The following is a 19,484-nucleotide window of genomic DNA, read 5'->3' as shown; positions in this document are numbered from 1 at the left end:
TGCCTTTATATGCTAATATTTTTTTATGCATATTTTTCATCTTACATTAATTCGATGGGCGTGAGCGGGTGTTGTCATGATATTCCATTTCGCATTTCGCATTTAGCACTTCACATTTAACATTTTGCATTTTGCATTTTACATTTGCATGGCGCACACGCCTTGGCCTGAAAAAATTGTGGAATGGAGGCAACGATCTTTACAGTTTTCGGTTGAGAATTCTTCGGTTTCCCAGCCCCCCTACCCCGATTAATATGCGTGTGATCGATCGCTGGTGCAGTTTTTGTTTTTAGCGAATTGGGGAATTTATGCACGTGATGCACTCGCCGAAATTCCATCTGCTCACTTGCTCTGAAAATTTACGACCTGTTGTTTCTTGACGTTGATCTATGCTTTTTCATTCCAATCAGAAAGCTTTTAAGAAGCTCTCTCAGAGCGGAAAAGATTGTAAAAGATAAAGAGATGTGACACAGAGAGAGAGAGAGAGATAGAGAGGAAACTGACTGGGGCAAGAGTCTGGCTGCAAGACTGACCAAGACAAGTCTGGCTGAGAGAAGACTGGCTAAGAAGAAGCCGGCAGCCGGCTAAAGATCAACAAAAAAAAAAGATTTAATGCATGACCGCGAAGAATGCGGCAACAGCAGAGAGATAGAAAGAAAGAGAGCGAGCGAGCTTTTTCGCTCTTTGCGCTCTTTGCTCTCCCTCGAAACGCCAAACTCTTGCTCTCCCAGAAAGCGATCTCCAAGCTATAAATTTTGAGTGAGCGAGCTTGCCATTTCAGTTAATCTTCAGCAGTGACCGCGTGAGCTTCGTCAGCCAACCCAAACTAAAAAAGAAAAACAAGATTTATGCACCCACAATTAAGTTTTCGTTTTGTGAAGTGAACAAAAAACCATGTTAAAATAATACAAAAGCCCTAGAAAAACCAAAAAATTTAAACAAAAATAAAAGAAATTTGAAAAAGAAAATGTGTGTAGTGTGAAAAGCAAATCATGTGAACAAGCACAATTTATGCTCGAGTGACAAGAAAAACAACACGAATTTTACGTGGCAGGTGTGTAGAAGCGCATTCCACAGATTGTACATAATCTATATACTATATGGGGGCACCGCGACTGGCGAATCTCTGCGACTAAGTCATTTTCGTTCCCCCTTTTTTTTTCACCCTATTCAAAGTATTACCTTCTTTTTTTTTTTCTTCTTACTTATTCATTTCGCTGATTATATAAGCCAGCATAAAAGTAGAAGGGTAATGACGGTAGCTTTGTTGTTGGCCCATACAAACAAACACCCAATATGGCTATACAAACAAACAGCCGACACACACACACATAGGAGGGGGACACGTTGAACGTACATAGATAAGATAGCATAGCTAATAATATAGCCACGGGAAAAACTGTACAATAACGTCATTTATAAAATATTTATGGTTTTGGCATAGGATTTTGGTTTCCTTGGTTCTTGATTTTTGATTCTGATGTGCTTCCACAGAGCAATTTCCAGATGCTGATGCTGCTGATGCCTTTTGGGTATATTTAAACATTATTCGCAGGCATTTTGCGAAATAATAAACAAATTATAAATAGGTAACTTAATAAAAAGCCCGATAGCGAGGCAAAACAGATGAAAACGGCAAACACCAGATGATGATGATCATGATGATGAGAATAATATACTCTCCTACGTACGTACGTACGTACATATACACAGGGACAAATAGTCGGTGGGTCTGACAGATCGTCAAAATGCTGAAAGCTTTTCGAACTACTCTACTCTATGCTCGATGTATATTGTATCTTTGTATCTTTTGTATCTCGGCATCGTTTATCATGTATCTCACTCACTCCCACTCGCTAGCCATGTCATTTTCGGCCTGTGTCGCGTTTTTATTTGTTTGAGTTCTTTTTTTTTCACTTTTTTTTTTTTTGTTTACACTAAGAAATCAAGGTTAAAAGCGCAAAGCGGCGTGCGTAAATGGACAGAAATTAGGCAGAGGTGGTTGGGAATTTATCGCAATGATCGAACAATTTGATTTCATTAGCCATACCATGGCAGTACCTATATATATATATATATATATCACACCATACCCCCCAACCCTGCGACACGCACAGTCCATTAAAGACTTATTTAAGCTTGGCACAGCGATGCCAACTACTCGCAGCCAGCCAAAAAATGGGCATACAAAAAAAAAGAAGAGAGAAAGAAGCGGGGCAAGCTTTAAAGAGCCGAAAGCGAAAAAGCAACGCCGAATATACGAAAAACCAGAGCAAATAAATAAAAGCCAGAGGGGGTTGGTGACGGGGGGGCAGAGCTTACGTGACGGAGTCGAAGTTTCAATGCCCTAGGGAAAATGTGTTGGGTAGTCTTAGACAAGAGTTATTACCAAATATTTCTGGTTTCCGGGAATGAATTATAAAGATATTAAAGATAATCTAAATTCTTTAAAATTTCCATAAACAAAACTATTTATCACTAATTATGTAAACTATATTTGTATACAGCTAAGCTGAAAATAACTCTTCGGCAATCATGCTTTTCCGCTAAATAAAACTTAACTTAAGTAGACAAATAAGCAACGCCGCAAAATAAGAAACCAAAGTAAATAAATAAAAACCAGAAAAGTGGATTTAACTTTGTATTAAAGACGAAGTTTTAATGCCCTTATAAAGATGTATAATATTTTTGCTTATTTTTAATAAAAAAACAAAATATAAGAAGTTAAAAGTTGGAAAATAAGCAACTAAAGCTAGCCTAATGGCTAAAAACTAAATAAAAATGAGTTTTAAAGAAGGCAACGGTCTTAATGAAAGAGCTTATAAGGTCAAAGATAAATTATTAAAAAAGTTTCCTTTACATTTCTCTCAAAGAACTTGTCTACCTTAAACAACATATTCCCCTCGCAGGCAAGGCAATGCTAAGCTTCGCCTATCAACCAGCATCACTAGATCGATTCGAGCATGAAACCCCTGAAAAACTCCTAAAAACCCTCATAAAAGCCCGCTGGCTAACCATTTAGAGTTCAAAGCGTTTCCCATTAACAGCTCAGCGAAATGCAAATGAAAGTTGAGCGATTGATTGGCAATGCCAGCCACTCGGCACCATCAAATTGCCCCGGAAAACTTTACAGACTCCACCTTGAAAGGGTATTTCTGTATTTCTGGGCAAAAATAAAAAGCGAACGGCAACGAGCCAATTCAGAGGTCAGAGCGAGGCAAGGCGACCAAAAGCATAACAAAACGAGACGAGACGGCGACTACACTGCGATGAAATCTGACACCAACTCGTATCAATAAAGAGTCAATATTCAATAAACATCACACTGAAAGACACAAAACAAAAACCTATGCTTCTGTCTGTTAAAATTCAGGAAAATTTGAATAATATTTTGCATACAAATTTGTAAATTTTCGGTTGGAAAAAATCCTATCCCTGGCTGAACTTCCGAATGTCATATAATTTGTATATGTTAAAGGCGAAAAGATATTACTTAGCATAAACTACACAAGATTTGACACAAAATGTGTGCTAACATAATAATATATCAGCCGATTTAACAAGGTGATGTGATATATATACATCTTTCTTGTCTTTTTTGCTATTTTTAATCCATGGCGAATGTGAATAAAACATAAACAAACGGACCTCAAATCAAGCATTAAAGGCGTTTAAGAATATTAATCCCCATAATATTTCATGTTTTTAGTTTTATGACAACGCGTAGTTAAGGAAAAAAACCAACTGAAATTTTATGATTCTATAGAAATTCCTGCATGTAATTAAATTCATTTAATATTTTTCATATGGTCCATAACGGCGTATTTAACTCAAGATGAATCTGTGACGTAAAAACTATAAATTTCTCACTAAATTCCAAAGCAGAAGGCAGATTTATTGGTCATTTCGCATAGTTATTTGACGTCATCTCTGGTCAAAGTTTTACTTGACCATTTTGTAAATAGCAAGTGCAAAGATGTATATTAATAGATGTTTAGTTGATAGAGATTTTGATGGTATTGTAAGTTAATTTAGTCTTTGTAGGGGGCTGTCAATGAAATAGGCTTATTGTCTAAAAATTTTGTAGAGTTTCTATGATTTTAAGACTTTATATAGGGGGCCTTTCTATTACTGTTCCTATTATTGATAAGCACTTGCTAAAGTTCCGATTTATTCAACATATAAATCTCTTTATTTCGTGACTCCTAATCTTAGCCCCCTTTTCTTGCCGTGTTTCTTTTCGCCTAAAGTTTCGCGAGCCAACTCCAAGTTGCAATGCGCTGAAAAGAGATGACGAGCTTTATGACGAGTAGCGGTGGCTATGGCAAAAGAAAGAGCCAAACTGCCCGCACATGAGGTTTGCTCTTAACCGCCCCTCCAACCCTTTGAGCTTCACCGAAAAAGAACCCCTCTCTTTAGCCCCCATAGTACCCTTTGTAATCGCCCCGCCCTGCAGGCCCTCATCCCCTTCTCCAAAGCATACCTTTCAAGTGCGGGCTGCTGATGTTGCTGCTGCTGCCGCTGCCGCTGCTGCTGCTGCTGCTGCTGGTGCTGGCTCATCAAAAAGCCAAAAGTTGTTGAACGTGAAATTATTGTACGCGAACACGAGCAAATACCAAGGCAGTTGTGTGTGTGTGTGTGTGTGAGTGTTAGTGTGTATGTTTGCAAGTATTTATGCACACACAGAGCCAGTCGGTTTTTGCATGTATTGTTGCCTTGCCGCTCCAAGATAAACAGCTGAAACGAAGCAAAAAAAAAAATGAAAAAGAAAACAAGCTACAGCTAAAGCCAAAGCTAAAGCCGAACTGGTAGCATCGCATAGATGCATCAGATTTCGCATTCAAGTGAAATTTATGGCAATAATAAAGCTTAACTTGCGTTCGAGGTAAAAAGATGATGAACTATGCAGAACCCAGAAAATGGATGGAAAAAAGAAAACAACAACAAAAAATAGTTACTAAAAGTTGACATTCGTCAGCGTTGCCAAGTCAAGAGACTACCTCCCCACTTTTCAAACCCCTTGACTTTGCGCGAGAAAAACTTACTTAGCCGCTATCACAGTTTAGTCATCTACACAAATATGCGATTACCGCACAACAATCCGAGAGATACGGATACATAGAGCCCAGATACAACAGATATAAGTTTAAAAGAATGCCCCAAGGTAAGCGTTCAGTGCTAGCTTTACTCTCCAAAGCAAATAGAAACTTTAAGCAGGAAAATGTGTGCCTCTATTTATCAGTTACTTGGAAGCGCTATCTCTAATATCTTTTATAATTGTTAGATAATGTTATGAAAGGAAAACTGAAATATTGAACATTAGGGAAAAGCGTGTTCAAGCTTTATCGCAATTTTGTAGATATGTTTTTTGCAAAATTCGAGTATGGCCAATCCAATTAATTATATAATCGTGATAAGATTAGTTTTTTGGAACTTTTTCCCTATCAACTTAAAGAACTTTCTTAAATTTCTTAGAAAAAATACAAGTTTATTATTTTATAAAACTTCTTCTTGATGTCTTAACCATAAATGAAGGGAAAGTTCTGCCCACAAAACGAAAGTCCGAAGGTGAGATGGCTAAAAAAAAAAGAAATAACAAGTGACAACAGGAAGCTGAGATTAAAAGATCCAACAAAAAGCGACCCAAATAAGATAAGATCTGTTTGGTGAAGCCAACGAGACGATAATTAAAATTCCTCCAGATACAAACAATATATATATATATATATATATCTGGTCTGATTGTTGTCGGGCGGGCCAACTTCTCGGAATATCCCCATTCATTTCTGTTGCCATTTATAACCAATTTTCGGACTACTTGTTCGCTTGATTTTTCCTTTTATACTTTCCATACATACATTCCATTTTTTTGGGGGTTCATTAATCTGGCATTGTTTATGGTTGCCGCTTAGCCAAATAGAAGATGTCTAAGGAAGGAGTGGGGGAGGGGAGCTCAACTCTCTTCGAAACGTCAACTCACTTCATAGGTTAGTGAACCTGCAATAGCCGTACTCTCATTCGCCGTAGCTCTCGTCCAAAAGCAAACAAATTCCCAGAAATTTCTATGGTCGCAAACACTCCGTTTTCACATGCTGGATGTGTAATCATGAGTGGACTTGTAGGCGAAAGAGATATATATATATAGAGTATATACATGCAACAAGAATCTTGGATCTCGGGTTTATCAGGTTTAAGTGAAAAACAACACTCTGTAATTAAAGCCATTTTTCCTGTGAACTGTGAATTTTCTGTCTACCTTAGTCTGAGTAATGCAAATTGTGCAGCAGATAAGATAAAGCCCAAAGGCCTTCAACGATGGGGCTGGCATTTTCAACCATCTCAAATTTGATGAAAGGAAATTCAGTGTCCCGCTCGAAATTAAACGGAGCTTTTCTGAATGGAAAACACACACACACACCGGTTCGTATCTTATAAATCTACGGTCTTGTTTAAAAGGAGAGTGGGTGGATGCGTTTAGGATTTGATTGAATGCATATGAAAAGCAAATCATCGTCAGACATTGAATGGCAGGAGGACACTGGGAAAAAGTTTAAGGGAAGTTTTGTAGATTACTCTGGAAAATTAAGGGAAAATAAAGTATTTCGCAAACTTTTAGGAGCTAACTTTAAAGTTAAATCTGAAAGTTAACGTTCAAAGGTTCTTCAAATCGCTAATCACAGATCAGATTTAGTTTTGCTCAGTGAACACACACGCAAAAATTTGTTCGATCCGGAGACGGACATGGACATAGACATGGACTTGGACAGGTCTTTTATGGTACCTGTGAGGACAGACCAGCAGTGAACCCACCCCCCCTCTATCGACACAATGTGTGCGTGGGTTCTGTATGTGTGTGTGTATGTGCGTGTGTACCTTTATCAGTGCCTTTTCAGTGCCCGAGTTCACCATTCATCAGAAAGCCAGAAAACATTCACAAACATTTTTTTGTAGTTGCCGGGGAAAATTGGTGACCCCGACCCTCGCTGATACCCCTTGTCCAATGTTCTCCGTACCCCAAAAACAAAAAAAAAAATTGAGAGACTGGCACTTGGTCATTAAAACTACTACTCGCAGAGCCGAAAAAAAAAGGTTGCTATTTTTAGCAGTGACGAACCGGCAAACCAAAGCAAACCAAACCGATTTTGAGAACCCGAAAGAAAGATTGAGAGGGCAGGCATTTCGCTGTAGAGGCACCTTCTTATTAACGCCTCGAGTGTTTACTGCCTTTCTGCTCTGCTTTTTTTATATTCCTTTTCTTTGTTTTTTTTTTTACATTTTGTTGCCTTGGCAAATGCAATCAAATTAGAATTCGCATTTCATCAGATGCGAAGAATAACAAACGAAACAGTGAGGAAAATTTGAGGAATGGGAACGCAAATTCTCAGCCTCTCCCGTTTTATATGCATTATTTTTTGGGGTTAATAATGATTTTTCAATCTACCTATACATTTTTTCGAATTAAAATTCTTTAAAGTCTTTGTGTAATAACCAACAAGCCACAGGGATTTAAATTTAGATTTTATGAATGATCCGAAAATTAAATTTGAAGAAATATTCTTTGTAGGAGTTAAGCAAGATCTTTTTTTTATCCTAAATCCATCATCAGAAATCAAACTTTTCTTTATAGAAATTTAATATTTAAACTGAAAATAGACTTCGCTCTTATTTCTTTCTGTGTCTTTCTCTTTTTTTGCAGTTGATTTCGCCGAGAAGATGCCAATTGATTTTGATTTTCGCAAATTATAACGAGACATTTATATGATTTGATAGCTGGCCAGAAATTCGCAAACAATTCCCAGCGACCAGGCAAGGTCATATCGATTGTCATCAGCTGCTGTCGGCAACCCCACCAACCCAACATCACCCACCGCCCAACAACCTCCAAAGCCACCACCCAACGAACCATTGAAAAGCAAACATAGCGAATATGCCAAGCTTGCACAAGCCAAGTGGGTGCTTGCACCAGATGCTAATAATATATGTACTAATATTTGTTTCCAGTGCAACGACACGTAAGTAAACCCCCTTTGCATATATATATTCAGATATATAGATAACCCAACCCAACCTTAACAAGGGAACAATTTAATTTATATTTATTTATGGCTTTAATGTCTGTGTGGAGGGATTTTCTTAGCTATTGATTTAGGACTTTATCAAATTGTATCAGTATCATAAGATACTCTAGGATGGCACCTACAATGCAAAAAAGCAGGGCATTGTTAAGCTTAAACAGTCCACAGGCGCTGACGGTAAACATAGAGTCCACATTCTTCAGATACAGCCCGTAGTAGTGCATCTGAGGGGGAGAGATAAATTTATAAAAGTCAAAATGGTATCAAGTTGCAGGGAAGGAGGGATTTATGACTTGCAAGCAAAGAGCTTCTCGCTTTTTGTTAACAAGAAAAGGTTAATAACTTATATTCAACACTTTCTTGACTGTCATTTTAAGTAAGAAGAATAACTCAGCAGCCATAATTATGAAAATAAGTTAATGAAATTCATTCAAAACACCTCATTGACGTGACTGAGTAATAAGTCGGCAACTTTGATGATATTTTCTAATTATGTTTCTTTCCAATCTTAGCTAAAAACTCATTATAATTCCAATCAGTATTGGCAACTATTTTATGATGTGCGATTTACAATCGACACCCGCTGACTACAAATGCCAGCCATTATTTTCCCTTAAAATCAACTCATTAGCATACAAATTTTTTATATATGCATAACTATTAAATTAAATGAAATTATAAAGAGTTTCTATTAAAAATGCCAAACTTACAGTGTGCTTGAATTGCTTTGCTGTAATTCTCGATGAAAAGACTAGAGTGCCACGCCGTAGAGTTTCCCTAGTGCCGTTGAGTTTTCTTTCTAAGTAGTAGGTGGGTAGAATTACCAGCAGCAGATTGGTGAAAAGTCCAATCATAAAAACTATGGCATAGTAGTTTAATGAAAAAGATCTGCCATACTTTCGCAATATGAACTTGCTGTACTTCATGAAGTAGGTGAAGAACAGGTGAATCATGCACTCCAAGGGCACATAGCCCACAAAGCATACGGCCTGTACGGCGTACAATGAGTAGATGCATTGACGCAGCTTCAGCAATTGCTGATGGAGATGAAGTAATCTCCATAATTCGAGGGCCAACCATTTTTGTTGCTCTCTATACAGCTGCTGGCGGTTTGGCCAAAATCCAGCCCTTAGAGAATTTTTCAGAATTTTCTCAGCATCTGTCAGAGTTTGGGCCAGCAGCAGATTGGAGTGTCGAACGAGATGACCCAGAAATAGTAACGCCAACGTGTACATCCCCAGGGATAGCTGCAGGATGAGTTGGCAGCTATAGACGAAAACCAAACAGCAGCCATACATAAAATTCCTTCGCACTTCAGGATCGTCCTTGAGGACTTGGATAGGCTGAGCAGAGGAGAAGACTATAGATATGAGTAGCACCACCACATCGATCAGATGTCCCCTGCTAGCCAGACAATCCAGGGATTCCCTCAGCTCCACCGTATGCATAAGTTTCCTTAACTGCCTGCGGCACTTCAGTAATCCATTGAGACACCTTAGGATCTCTTTCTGCTTGGAGCAGTGTATCCACAGGGTTATAGCAGCACAGATTAGTAGCAGGACATATCGATTGAATCCAATTAGTAGCAGGATTTGATTCTGACGCAGGAAGGCCATCCTTTGGTAAATGCACCAGAAGGCGTAGGGCGAAAAACAGCCCACAAAGATCAGCATCACCGCGCCGTGGACGCGAAGGTAAAGGCTCTCCCTTGCCCTCTTTATGCCTCGTGGACTGGAGTTAGTAGTGGCCATTAGGCCAAACACTCTGGTCAGACTGTACAGTAGAGACAGGGCCGACATGCCCAGAAGAAACAGCCAGCGCGGCATCGATGTGATATGATTGGGAACGAAACTGCTAGTGGGTCAAACCCAAAGGCAATGACATAATCGAATCACAGCCACAGGCAGGGCACTCAAGGCAGGGCACTTAGAAAAAATGGGGGATAGCTTTTAGTAGCTGGTAGAGCCCTTATTAGGGAATTTAACAAGAATTTAAGCCTACATTTTCCATGTAAAAACAAACAAAACCAAACAAGCCAATCACTTAACTATTTTAAGGCCAAGAAAATTCATATTTTCCTTTAGCAAGTTCATTTTTCTCCAGCTTAGCTCTAACTTAAAACGAATCACAATGAATTGTTTGAAATTCTAAGAAAATCTTAACCGACTTGTTAACATTGTAAAAGAATGTGAGATATCCATTCATAAACGATTTCCATTCATGAGGAATATTTTCCAAGTGTGGTTATGCCAGCTATTAGCCTGATTGAATTTCGTTTAGCCAAGGCGTTCACTCAGCCAGATAATCTGGCCAGATAACACACTCACTGAGCAGCCCAAAAGTGCCACAACAAAAGGGTTTCGCCGATGGTTAGATGGATGAATGTATATAGAATGGTTAGATGGATAGCTGGCTGGCTGGATGGATGGAAGGCTGATTGGGCAACAAGACAGGAGAAAATCCGAATTGGCCCAAAGAGAGAAAGATAGTCGGATGGAAATTAGGTAAAATTGGAGAGCTTATGGGTGCTGTTGTGGCTTACTTTCCCAGTGGCAGATCCCCATCGAAGTGTCAGGCTAGCCTTGGAAATCACTCAATTTGCAAGTGGATTCAGGTGTATGCATCTGCCATGTCCCGGTTTCGCACCTGGTGAATGGTGAATGGTTTTCTGTTAAGGTTAAACTGGATTTCCAATCAGTGCGCCCCGAACTAACAATTTAAATCTCCTGAAAACAGTTGGCCTGGCTGGCCCACTTGACTGAAGAGATTCCGTGTTCTCGTATCTTCGTATTTGTATCTGTATCTGCACGCCACAAAGGATGTCGCTGGATTATTAAAAAAGTTTTTCGCTTTTAAAGAGTTCTTCTCCCTCTCGTGTCTGTTTTTTTCTCCCCTTTCTCGCTTTTTTTCATTCAGGCTACATAAAATGCAAAACACTCGAGTATATGGTATGTATATGTGCTGGCTCGTACTTTCATCCTTTTATGAAAACTTTCCACGGCTGTTTATAAGTTTTCTCACCGAAGAGCCAGCCAAAGTGGCAGCAAAAGTGTAGGGGAAAAATGCCAGGCGAAAGAAAAAAAAAACAAATATAGCCAACCATGTATCTACAAGTCTCGGGGTATGCGCTTTTGTCCTCGGCCACGGATCTTGTATCTGGTTTAGGCTACCTCTCCGTCCTGCATCCAGATTCTATAGCTTCTGGTTCTGTCGCCGCCTGCTCCTCTGACTTTATCTGAATAGGCAGAGGCAGGCAGGCAAGTGTGCGGTTTGGTTTTTATCTAGGTTAGGTGGCCGGCTAGTCTGACAGCTGCTCCGTAGCTAGCTGAAAATTGCGATGCAATGTCCTCGTCTGACGGCTAATTCATGCGCTTTTTTTTTTTGGTTTTCGGTTCGGTTTGGTTGCTCTACAGGAAGGGTATTGATGACTATCAATGGTGGTTTGCCAACAAAAAGGAGTTTGGAAAGATGTTCTCCTTGAAATCCATGAATATGGCTTGACAAAAACACAAATAGAATAGAATCAAAATATGCACAAATAAATACGATAAGCATATGTACATTATTGGCATCAGTTGGCAGCCCTACTAATATCGATTAGAGTCGTGTATTGAAGGGCCCCTTGAGAAAGTCCAGCACTAAAAAGTAGAAGCCGTCGAGTGGCCAATCTGTTGTAAAGTCGCGCCAAATCAGTTGTCATATTATTATTAATTAATAAAACATCCAACATTTATACCATAACAATCTGTTGAGTATAACAAAAATGAGTTAATCCAAAGAAGAGCATAAAACCTTCGACTAATCCGCCACCAAATTCAAGTTGAGCAGCATTTAAATTGTTTTTAATTTTTTTATATATTTATTTTTTTTGGACATGCCTCGTTTAAATCTAACCTCCCGCCGCCAAAACTTCAAAGTCGAACTGCGGATACGACGAGGGCGGCTGACAACTGTCCCAGCTGTCCCGCTGATAACACGACAGCGTCAGCGAACAAATGCGAAAAACAACGAACAAGTAAAACTTTAATTAAATAAAGTGTAAGAAGTTTGTTGAGCTCCTTCAAAGCAGCCGCCGTCAGCTCGCCAGTTTGTCCCGCCAATCCACCCACCACCAAACATTTTCCCCGAAAAAACACATTTCTGCTCCCCGGACATCAAAGTGCAGGCCCAAAAGACCAAGAAAGGAAAAGCAAAAAAAAAAAGGAGAACCGAATAAAGTTTAGTTTTTAATATTCGACAGGCAGCGGAGGTTCTTCTTATGCTTAAATCAAGTAGATTTTTCCAGCCAGATATTTACTTTTGTCCCGACCAGAACTTGATTGTTTACCCGGAAAAAGGAAAAACCGACGGGCCAAAAAGTCAAAGGGCATGTAAAAGAATAAAAGAGAGATGGTGAAAATTCCCATTATATGGACGAGTGAAAATGACAAATTAACTTGAACAATGAACGTACATGTTTCGACAAAGGAAATGGAGAAAACTCCATAATAAAAAGGAAAAGCCAAAGGAAAAAGAAGAGAAAAGTGAGAGAGTCTCAGGTATAGAATATAAAATTAATGGAAAGCAAACAAACTGAGTCGGCAATCAATGGCAAGTGGGCTAAACTTTAATTGGTTTAACTTTATTCCATTATTTGGTACCACTGTTCGGGGCTAATGAATCACTTACCTAGATAAGAACCGGACATTCCATCCGATAACTTGACCTTAATGCATTCAGTTCGGCTGGCCCTGTAAGGTTAAGAGAGGTGTAATTAAAGCCAAGATATTGCCGAACTTGTGAAAAATATGCGAAGAGGTGAGAGGATAATAAATTCAATGTAGATTTCAGTTTTTAAGATAAAACTTCCATTTAAGTGAGAGTTCAAAGGGAAACTATGGAGGTGGAAGAGAGGTTTTAGATTCGGAGTAAATTATGATTTCTTATCAGAGTTTGATTCTCACATTCTGCCACTTATGTCATGAAATTCTTTAAAAAATATATTCTTAAGTAAACAAAGAAAGAGAACCTTTAAAATTCCACTGCTCTTTCCTTAAAACTTAAGCTTTTTTCCTGCAACTTTACTTACCTGCAGCAGATACACCTTTTTTGCAAGACTCTCAGTTTACTTGCAACATAGAAAGCAGCTTACTACCCCCCAGCATCATTGTTATTTTCTCTAGTCGAGGGAAGTTAAATCCCGCACTTTGCCATAAATAAGGTAGCAGCAGCATTACTCGAGGTGACCTCCATTACCGACCCACCCATACTGCCTTACTACTACTTAAGTACACCTAAGCTGCAACTGAGACCTTCATGTTTTATTGACCAACCACCAACCAACCACTAACGGCAGAAATTTTCTCACCATAATTTCATTACAGTTGACCAGCAGGAGCCATTGCCGGATTTGTGTGAGTCGATTAAATGCCCGCCGGATGCCGAAATGCAATGCCCGGCGGACAGTTCTATACGCCAGAATCTACTTGCGGTGGACCTGATTAAGTCCAATGCCGTGGAGTTGCCCACCACGGGTGATACTTCGTTGGCGGATGTGTCGGTTTCGTACGATAGCAGTCTGATCTCCAGTGAGGATTATGCCCAGTGCTGTTTGAACCGGAAGTGCGTGTGCAAGACCTGTTACATTCCGGACTGCGATTCGGACACAGACCAAGAGCTAGTTGTGGTGGAGCTGAAGCCGGAGAATTATCAAAAGCCCGGGGAATGCTGTGGCACCTACGAATGCCGAACGGAACCGAATTGCACGGTGTTAAGGGACACGGACTATCATTGGCTAACGCAATGCCAGCGCTGCAGGTGCGAATCTGGGCTGAAGATTTGCCACAAAAGCTGCGATGACAGGGCTGAAGGTGTGTGCCAGTCGAAGATTTCGGGTGTGTTCTATAAGGATGGAGAAACCTGGACGGAGAACTGCAAGACCTGTGAGTGTGAGAAGGGTGAGCCCAAGTGCACGATGTCCTTCTGTGGCAACCTCAACTGTCCCAGTGAAAGGCAGGTTACGCTGAAGGACACCTGTTGTCCGGTTTGCTGGCCAAAGTGTGCCCCGATGCCGAATGAGAAACAAAATGATGATGACTACAATGATTATGTCGATGAGCCTGAGACACCAGTAGAGGAGGATACTTTGCCACCACTCCTGCCCGATCCACTGACCACCCAGCAAAGTGCAGAGTTAATAGCAACTAGCACTACTACTAGCACTACTCCAGCTACTCCACTGGCCAACAACAATGTCCGTAACTTTGATCAACCGAATGTTGTGGAGGTGGTTAGTCAACCGAACTATATTTCCTATGGTCTAACGGGCTATTCGGTAATAACTACGATTATCATTGTGGCCATGGGCATCTATATCTGCCAGCAGAGTGCCAAGAAACGTTCCTATGATCCGGTCTCCATTCTGGACCACAGCATCTAAGCAAGAGATCTTTCGAAATACTACTAAACGAGAGTAATATTAAAGATGAAATGTAATTTAGAACTAAGTATTCCGCTTTTTCCAGCTTTAAGTTGCTTTTGCTTTTCCAGTGTGACCGGACTTCGGGTTAGTGCTACATAAGCCTAACGCTTAAGCCTGGTCACTCTAAATTGAATCAGTTTAATTCGCTTAGATAGGAATACCAAATGCCCAAGCCTTTCTAATGCCTTTGCCTTTGTTTGTTTGGTATTGATCTCATTTTAACTTTTCACTTTTCACTTGCAACAACAACAACAACAACAACACGAAAACAACAACAAAAATTTAAATATAAATCACACGAAAATATAAGCAACGAACTTCCGCAGCAACAAAATCAAAGTATTCTTATGAAATTACGCAAAAAAAAGAAAAAATATTTAATTAAAAACGAAACAAGAGTTACTATTACTAAACAAACGCAAATGATGATGATAATGATGTATGTACATACTTAAATGCTTTCCCCCTTCCAAGGGACGGCAAACCTTTTTTTTAAAACATAAACTTTGATTTAAGAGAAATATAATACCAAAACATATTTAGAAGCGAGTAAGCAAGAGAAATCAACTTGAAACTGCTCGAGACACGTCTTAGATTTTAGTTTTTAGGAAGTATGTGATATATATGCTAATTTAGCCTATGTAATTTGTCAACCAAGGCACGCTGCTGTTTAAAGAGAAATCAAAAGAAATGAAAAATTATATGGAAAAACAGTATTTGCAACACAAGACCCGTAAGCCCCCCCGAAACGAAATGGAAGAACGCATTGCACACCGCAGAAGGAGGTTCAACTTTTAGCTAATGTCATAACGTTGCCACATAAATGTATACTATAAAATCTTTATTTAAATTTATGTTTAAAAATAAACCAAAATTGGTATGCAGAGCGAGAAAACCAATTAAATTTTGTTATTTTTTTGTTTGTATTAGAAATGGTATAAGAATTTATGACATCTTTTTTTTATAGTTAATCTTTCCCACGCTTAAATATTCTCACCAATTAATTCCCAGAAATCTTTAAGTAAATATCATTTAAAGGTCGTAAAATGAGTTTAGCTGACATTAAGTGAAAGGCAAACACTTAAACCTATATCTAACGAAACACTTTCTTTGCAAATTCTAAATATTTTCGCTTGAAAGTTTTTTTCTTGCATACATTTTAAATTTGACCTTCAAAAGCCGAAAGATGACAGAGTGAGAAAAGGTCCCTCTCCTTGGCAAATTGTATGCTAAGCATAATGTCAGGCCATGATATGATTTATAATACGTAATAAGTTCCAGGGCAAACTTGAAGTGGGTAACATAAAATACATAAAGGTTGTTTTGGGGGTGAGAAAATCTGGAGAGAGTCCCTGGAAAAAATACGAATAGGCATGGGAATTGGGTCTTTGGCGGCGCCTTGTTGAGCCTTCCCGTGTTCGGCTTTGTTACGTGGGCGACCCACTTTGCAGAAATGGCAGGCCAACAATGTCATACATTTTGTTTAGATTGTTATCAAATGCTAAAATACCATGAATAAGGTATACGAGGTGTGTTCAAAAAGTAAGGTGACTCTTCAAATTTCGCGAATTTCAAATTTTTCGATTATCGATTTTTTTGTTTTGTTATATTGGTACACTCTTCCCTAACATCTGTACCAAGTTTCAATGGAACATCCTCTTTTGTTTGGTTGTGAGAGGCGTAAAGTTACAAGTTATTTTGCGAGCTCGGCGATTTTTTGCTATCGAAAAATATGGATCAAAGGATTTGGATTTTTTGGCCAAAAACAACACCACAATAATGCCTCAGCCACCATATTCACCGGATTTGGCCCCATGTGACTTTTTCTTGTTCCCAAAACTGAAGATAATCGAAAAATTTGAAAAATTTGAAATTTGAAAAGTCACCTTACTTTTTGAACACACCTCGTATAACTTCTAAAAGGTTTCGATAATCGAAAAATTTGAAATTCGCGAAATTTGAAGAGTCACCTTACTTTTTGAACACACCTCGTATAAGTAAGTATACACTTGGAATTCTATTTTTAGGTTTAGTCATTAAGAAATATTTAGCTTGTTGGAAGTGAAAACTAATTGATTTTGATTAGAAAAAGTCACTTAAAAACAGCTTTAAAAGTTATAAAAACTAAAAACACTACAAAATTATATACATTTTCTGGCAGTTTCCTTTGTCAAGCTGAAACAAATAAATTTTCCAAGATTTATGATCATAAAGTAACAAGAATTTGGTGAGTGTAGAAACCTATTTGTTTGGGGGCCATTCTATATGAGTACGTAGTTGAGTGGGTGGCATAGTGATTTACAGAGCCATACACCTAATAAAAATGCCACTCGAAGAGGGATAGTGGAGGGTATTGCATATTGCTTCGATTCATCTGAAAGCCAAGCAAAATAATGACGCCCCCACTCAGACCGCCGCCGCCACTGGAAACACGTGTAAGCCGCCCCCCCTTCCAGGCAACTGCAACCATCAAACATTTTGTATGGATAAGGCGGGGGTAAAGGACCACCTAGGAGGGGGGGGATATATAACAAAGACCCAACACAATAGACTTCAAGAGTTTGGATGACACTTTGAATTATTCTGTTGTTGATGCTGTAAAAACACGAAGGCACAGGACCCAAAAGATATGGGATGGTAGATTTATTGAGGCTCGACTGGAACGGCGGCAAAAAGCATCTGGGATCTGGTAGGAGACTTCGATAAGCGGAAGGACAAGCGGCCACTACACAGATTTGCTTTTCAGTCTCACTCACAGCAACAAAAACAACAAAAAGAAGAAAGAAAGAAAAACGAAAAAATATAGAAAGTATAAAGTGGGTGAAAAAAAAAACGTATACTGTTGAAATTTATATCTCGGCACCACCATTCAGCAGAGCAATAATCGAGGACCAGAGGAGAGTTGACTTAACCCACTAATAGCTGAAGAGGAAATTGATTAGAAAATGTGATACCTAAGCTCCAAAAGGAAAAGTTGGTGTTAGAAGAAGAGATTTTCGAACCAATATAGGTAAAGTAAAAGAAGAATCTATTACAGCTTAACCTAAAAATAACTTTAAACTTTCTTTAAACTTAAAAAATATTTAACAAAAATCATAGTTAGCAGAAGCTACAAATTGAAGAATCTGCCTCATTTTCATCTTCCTCATCATCAATTTAAACTATGACTGGACTATTTCTCGCCCACTGACTGGCCAAAGGTTAAGATGAGAAGGATAGACACTGAAGAGCATTGGAGCAATCAAATCCATGTCTGGAGAAGTGAATAGCCATTGGCAAACATTGCACAAAAACATACACAAAAAAAAGCGTAGCAGAAAAGAGAGGAAAACCGAAAGGAGATTGAAAAGTGCAGACAACAAAGCCAGGCAACAATGGGTTGGGGAAAAAGTTGAAGGGAAATGGGAAAATATTTTCAACAGTCAAAGGGCAATGGAAAAACTATCAACAGAAACCAGCGTTATCGAACCAAACAATAAACTGCTATTGTTTCCTCGAAACGTTTTTAATTGATCCTTAACTAAATGAAAGTAATAAAGGTAAGCTGGTAAGGAAACTTTCAAGAGAGATTGGAAATTTATTGAAAGAAAAATTATAGAGGTAATCCAGGTTACGTTTTAGGTTTTGAAAATCCCCAAAATACATCTTAAACAAACTATTTTACAGCCAAATAAGTTTAAAAGGATAAATTATGTTTAAATATTCTGTCAAAAATCCATCATCACTTCAAAACGAAACCCAAAATACCAGGCTCATGAAAATTTGGCCCAAAATCCGGTCAGCATTAAAGTGAATCGTTTTGCATTCCGAATAGGAAACGGAAAGCACTCGATTTGGTTTCATGTTTAATGGAAGTGCCATCAATCCAGATCAAAACTGGCTGTCATTAGAAAGAGACACACATACAGAGAGATAAAGAGACAGAGATGGGTAGAGAAAGAGACAGTGAAGCAGGACTAGGACTTGTCACTTGCCATAAATGCAAATGATTTATCCAAAAAGGCAAACCGAAAGCCAATAAAATCATCAAAGACGCCTTAACATTGATAGCCGCAAATGAGTCTGGCCAGGAATCTATTTCAATATATATATATATATATATATAGCTATGAAAACCCCAATACATATATATCAAAAGCACATTAGCACGAATTCGAATCGGCAATTGGTATTTACATGGCAAGCTGTACATACAGATGACAAAACCCCAAGCACATGTCAAAATTAAATAATGTACCGCACGATTGCTGACTCCTCCTGCATTTTCCATGGCCATGGTACTGGCAACTTTCCACCCAGTTTTCCAACCCAACTGCCCCAACCAACACCAACACAACGCCGCCACTTGTAGACACGGCATTGGCATTGGCTTTTATTTGAATTCGGTGCGTGCGGCTGTCACTTGTCTGTTGTCTGTTACATTCGCCATGTAAACACAACCGCAGGCAATTTTGGCAATTTGCGTCAACAGGCGAAACACGGAACCAAAACCTCGCCCAACAACAATAAAAAGAGCTCAACCTATGCAGTGGAAAAAAACAATAAAAATAATTACTTCATTTTTTAGATAAACATAAGGTATTTTGTGTTTTATAAAGTTAACTTTACAAACTTTACTGCTAATGTACTCTGAACTCTTATTTAGAATCAATTTTTTGGGCATCAACAACCTTAAAACCTTAAAACAAAAATATTTCTCTTTATCAACTTTTCTCTCAGTGCCTCAGCAAACCCCAAAACCCGAAAACAGAACTGGCGGCCAAGAGACAAACGTCTCGCCTTGGCTTAAGCCGAGAGGTAAATATAAGCCATGGGGGCATTTGCCTAGACGGGCCAGATAAAGGGCCAGATATAATAGGGGGGGCGGGGGTGTAGAAGGTGAAGAAAAGGGGCCAAAAGGGAAGGGGCAACAATCGGGCTATGTAAAGCCGCCTGCACCCAAGGAAAGT

At 39.0% G+C, this 19,484-nt stretch overlaps 2 protein-coding genes across 2 annotated transcripts; one reads left to right on the top strand and one right to left on the bottom strand.

The window, feature by feature from the left end:
- The first annotated feature begins 776 nt into the window (after nt 1-776).
- On the top strand, nt 777-15,434 carry LOC108114361 (cysteine-rich motor neuron 1 protein). The gene is made up of 3 exons (XM_017225309.2): nt 777-1,054; nt 7,697-8,012; nt 13,439-15,434. Exons 2-3 carry the CDS (start codon nt 7,928-7,930, stop codon nt 14,491-14,493), a joined length of 1,140 nt encoding a protein of 379 aa, XP_017080798.1. The 5' UTR covers nt 777-1,054; nt 7,697-7,927; the 3' UTR covers nt 14,494-15,434.
- LOC108113895 (putative gustatory receptor 77a) lies at nt 8,037-13,322 on the bottom strand. The gene is made up of 3 exons (XM_017224600.1): nt 13,261-13,322; nt 8,786-9,929; nt 8,037-8,299 (listed from the first exon to the last, which is right to left on the bottom strand). Exons 1-3 carry the CDS (start codon nt 13,320-13,322, stop codon nt 8,138-8,140), a joined length of 1,368 nt encoding a protein of 455 aa, XP_017080089.1. The 3' UTR covers nt 8,037-8,137.
- Nucleotides 15,435-19,484: the final 4,050 nt, after the last annotated feature.

The sequence above is a fragment of the Drosophila eugracilis genome, unplaced genomic scaffold, assembly GCF_018153835.1.
Source record: "Drosophila eugracilis isolate 14026-0451.02 unplaced genomic scaffold, ASM1815383v1 contig_2154, whole genome shotgun sequence".
Taxonomy (NCBI): Eukaryota; Metazoa; Arthropoda; class Insecta; order Diptera; family Drosophilidae; genus Drosophila; species Drosophila eugracilis.
The sequence above is the reverse complement of the archived record's forward strand: the minus strand, read 5'-3'. Positions and strand labels throughout refer to the sequence as shown.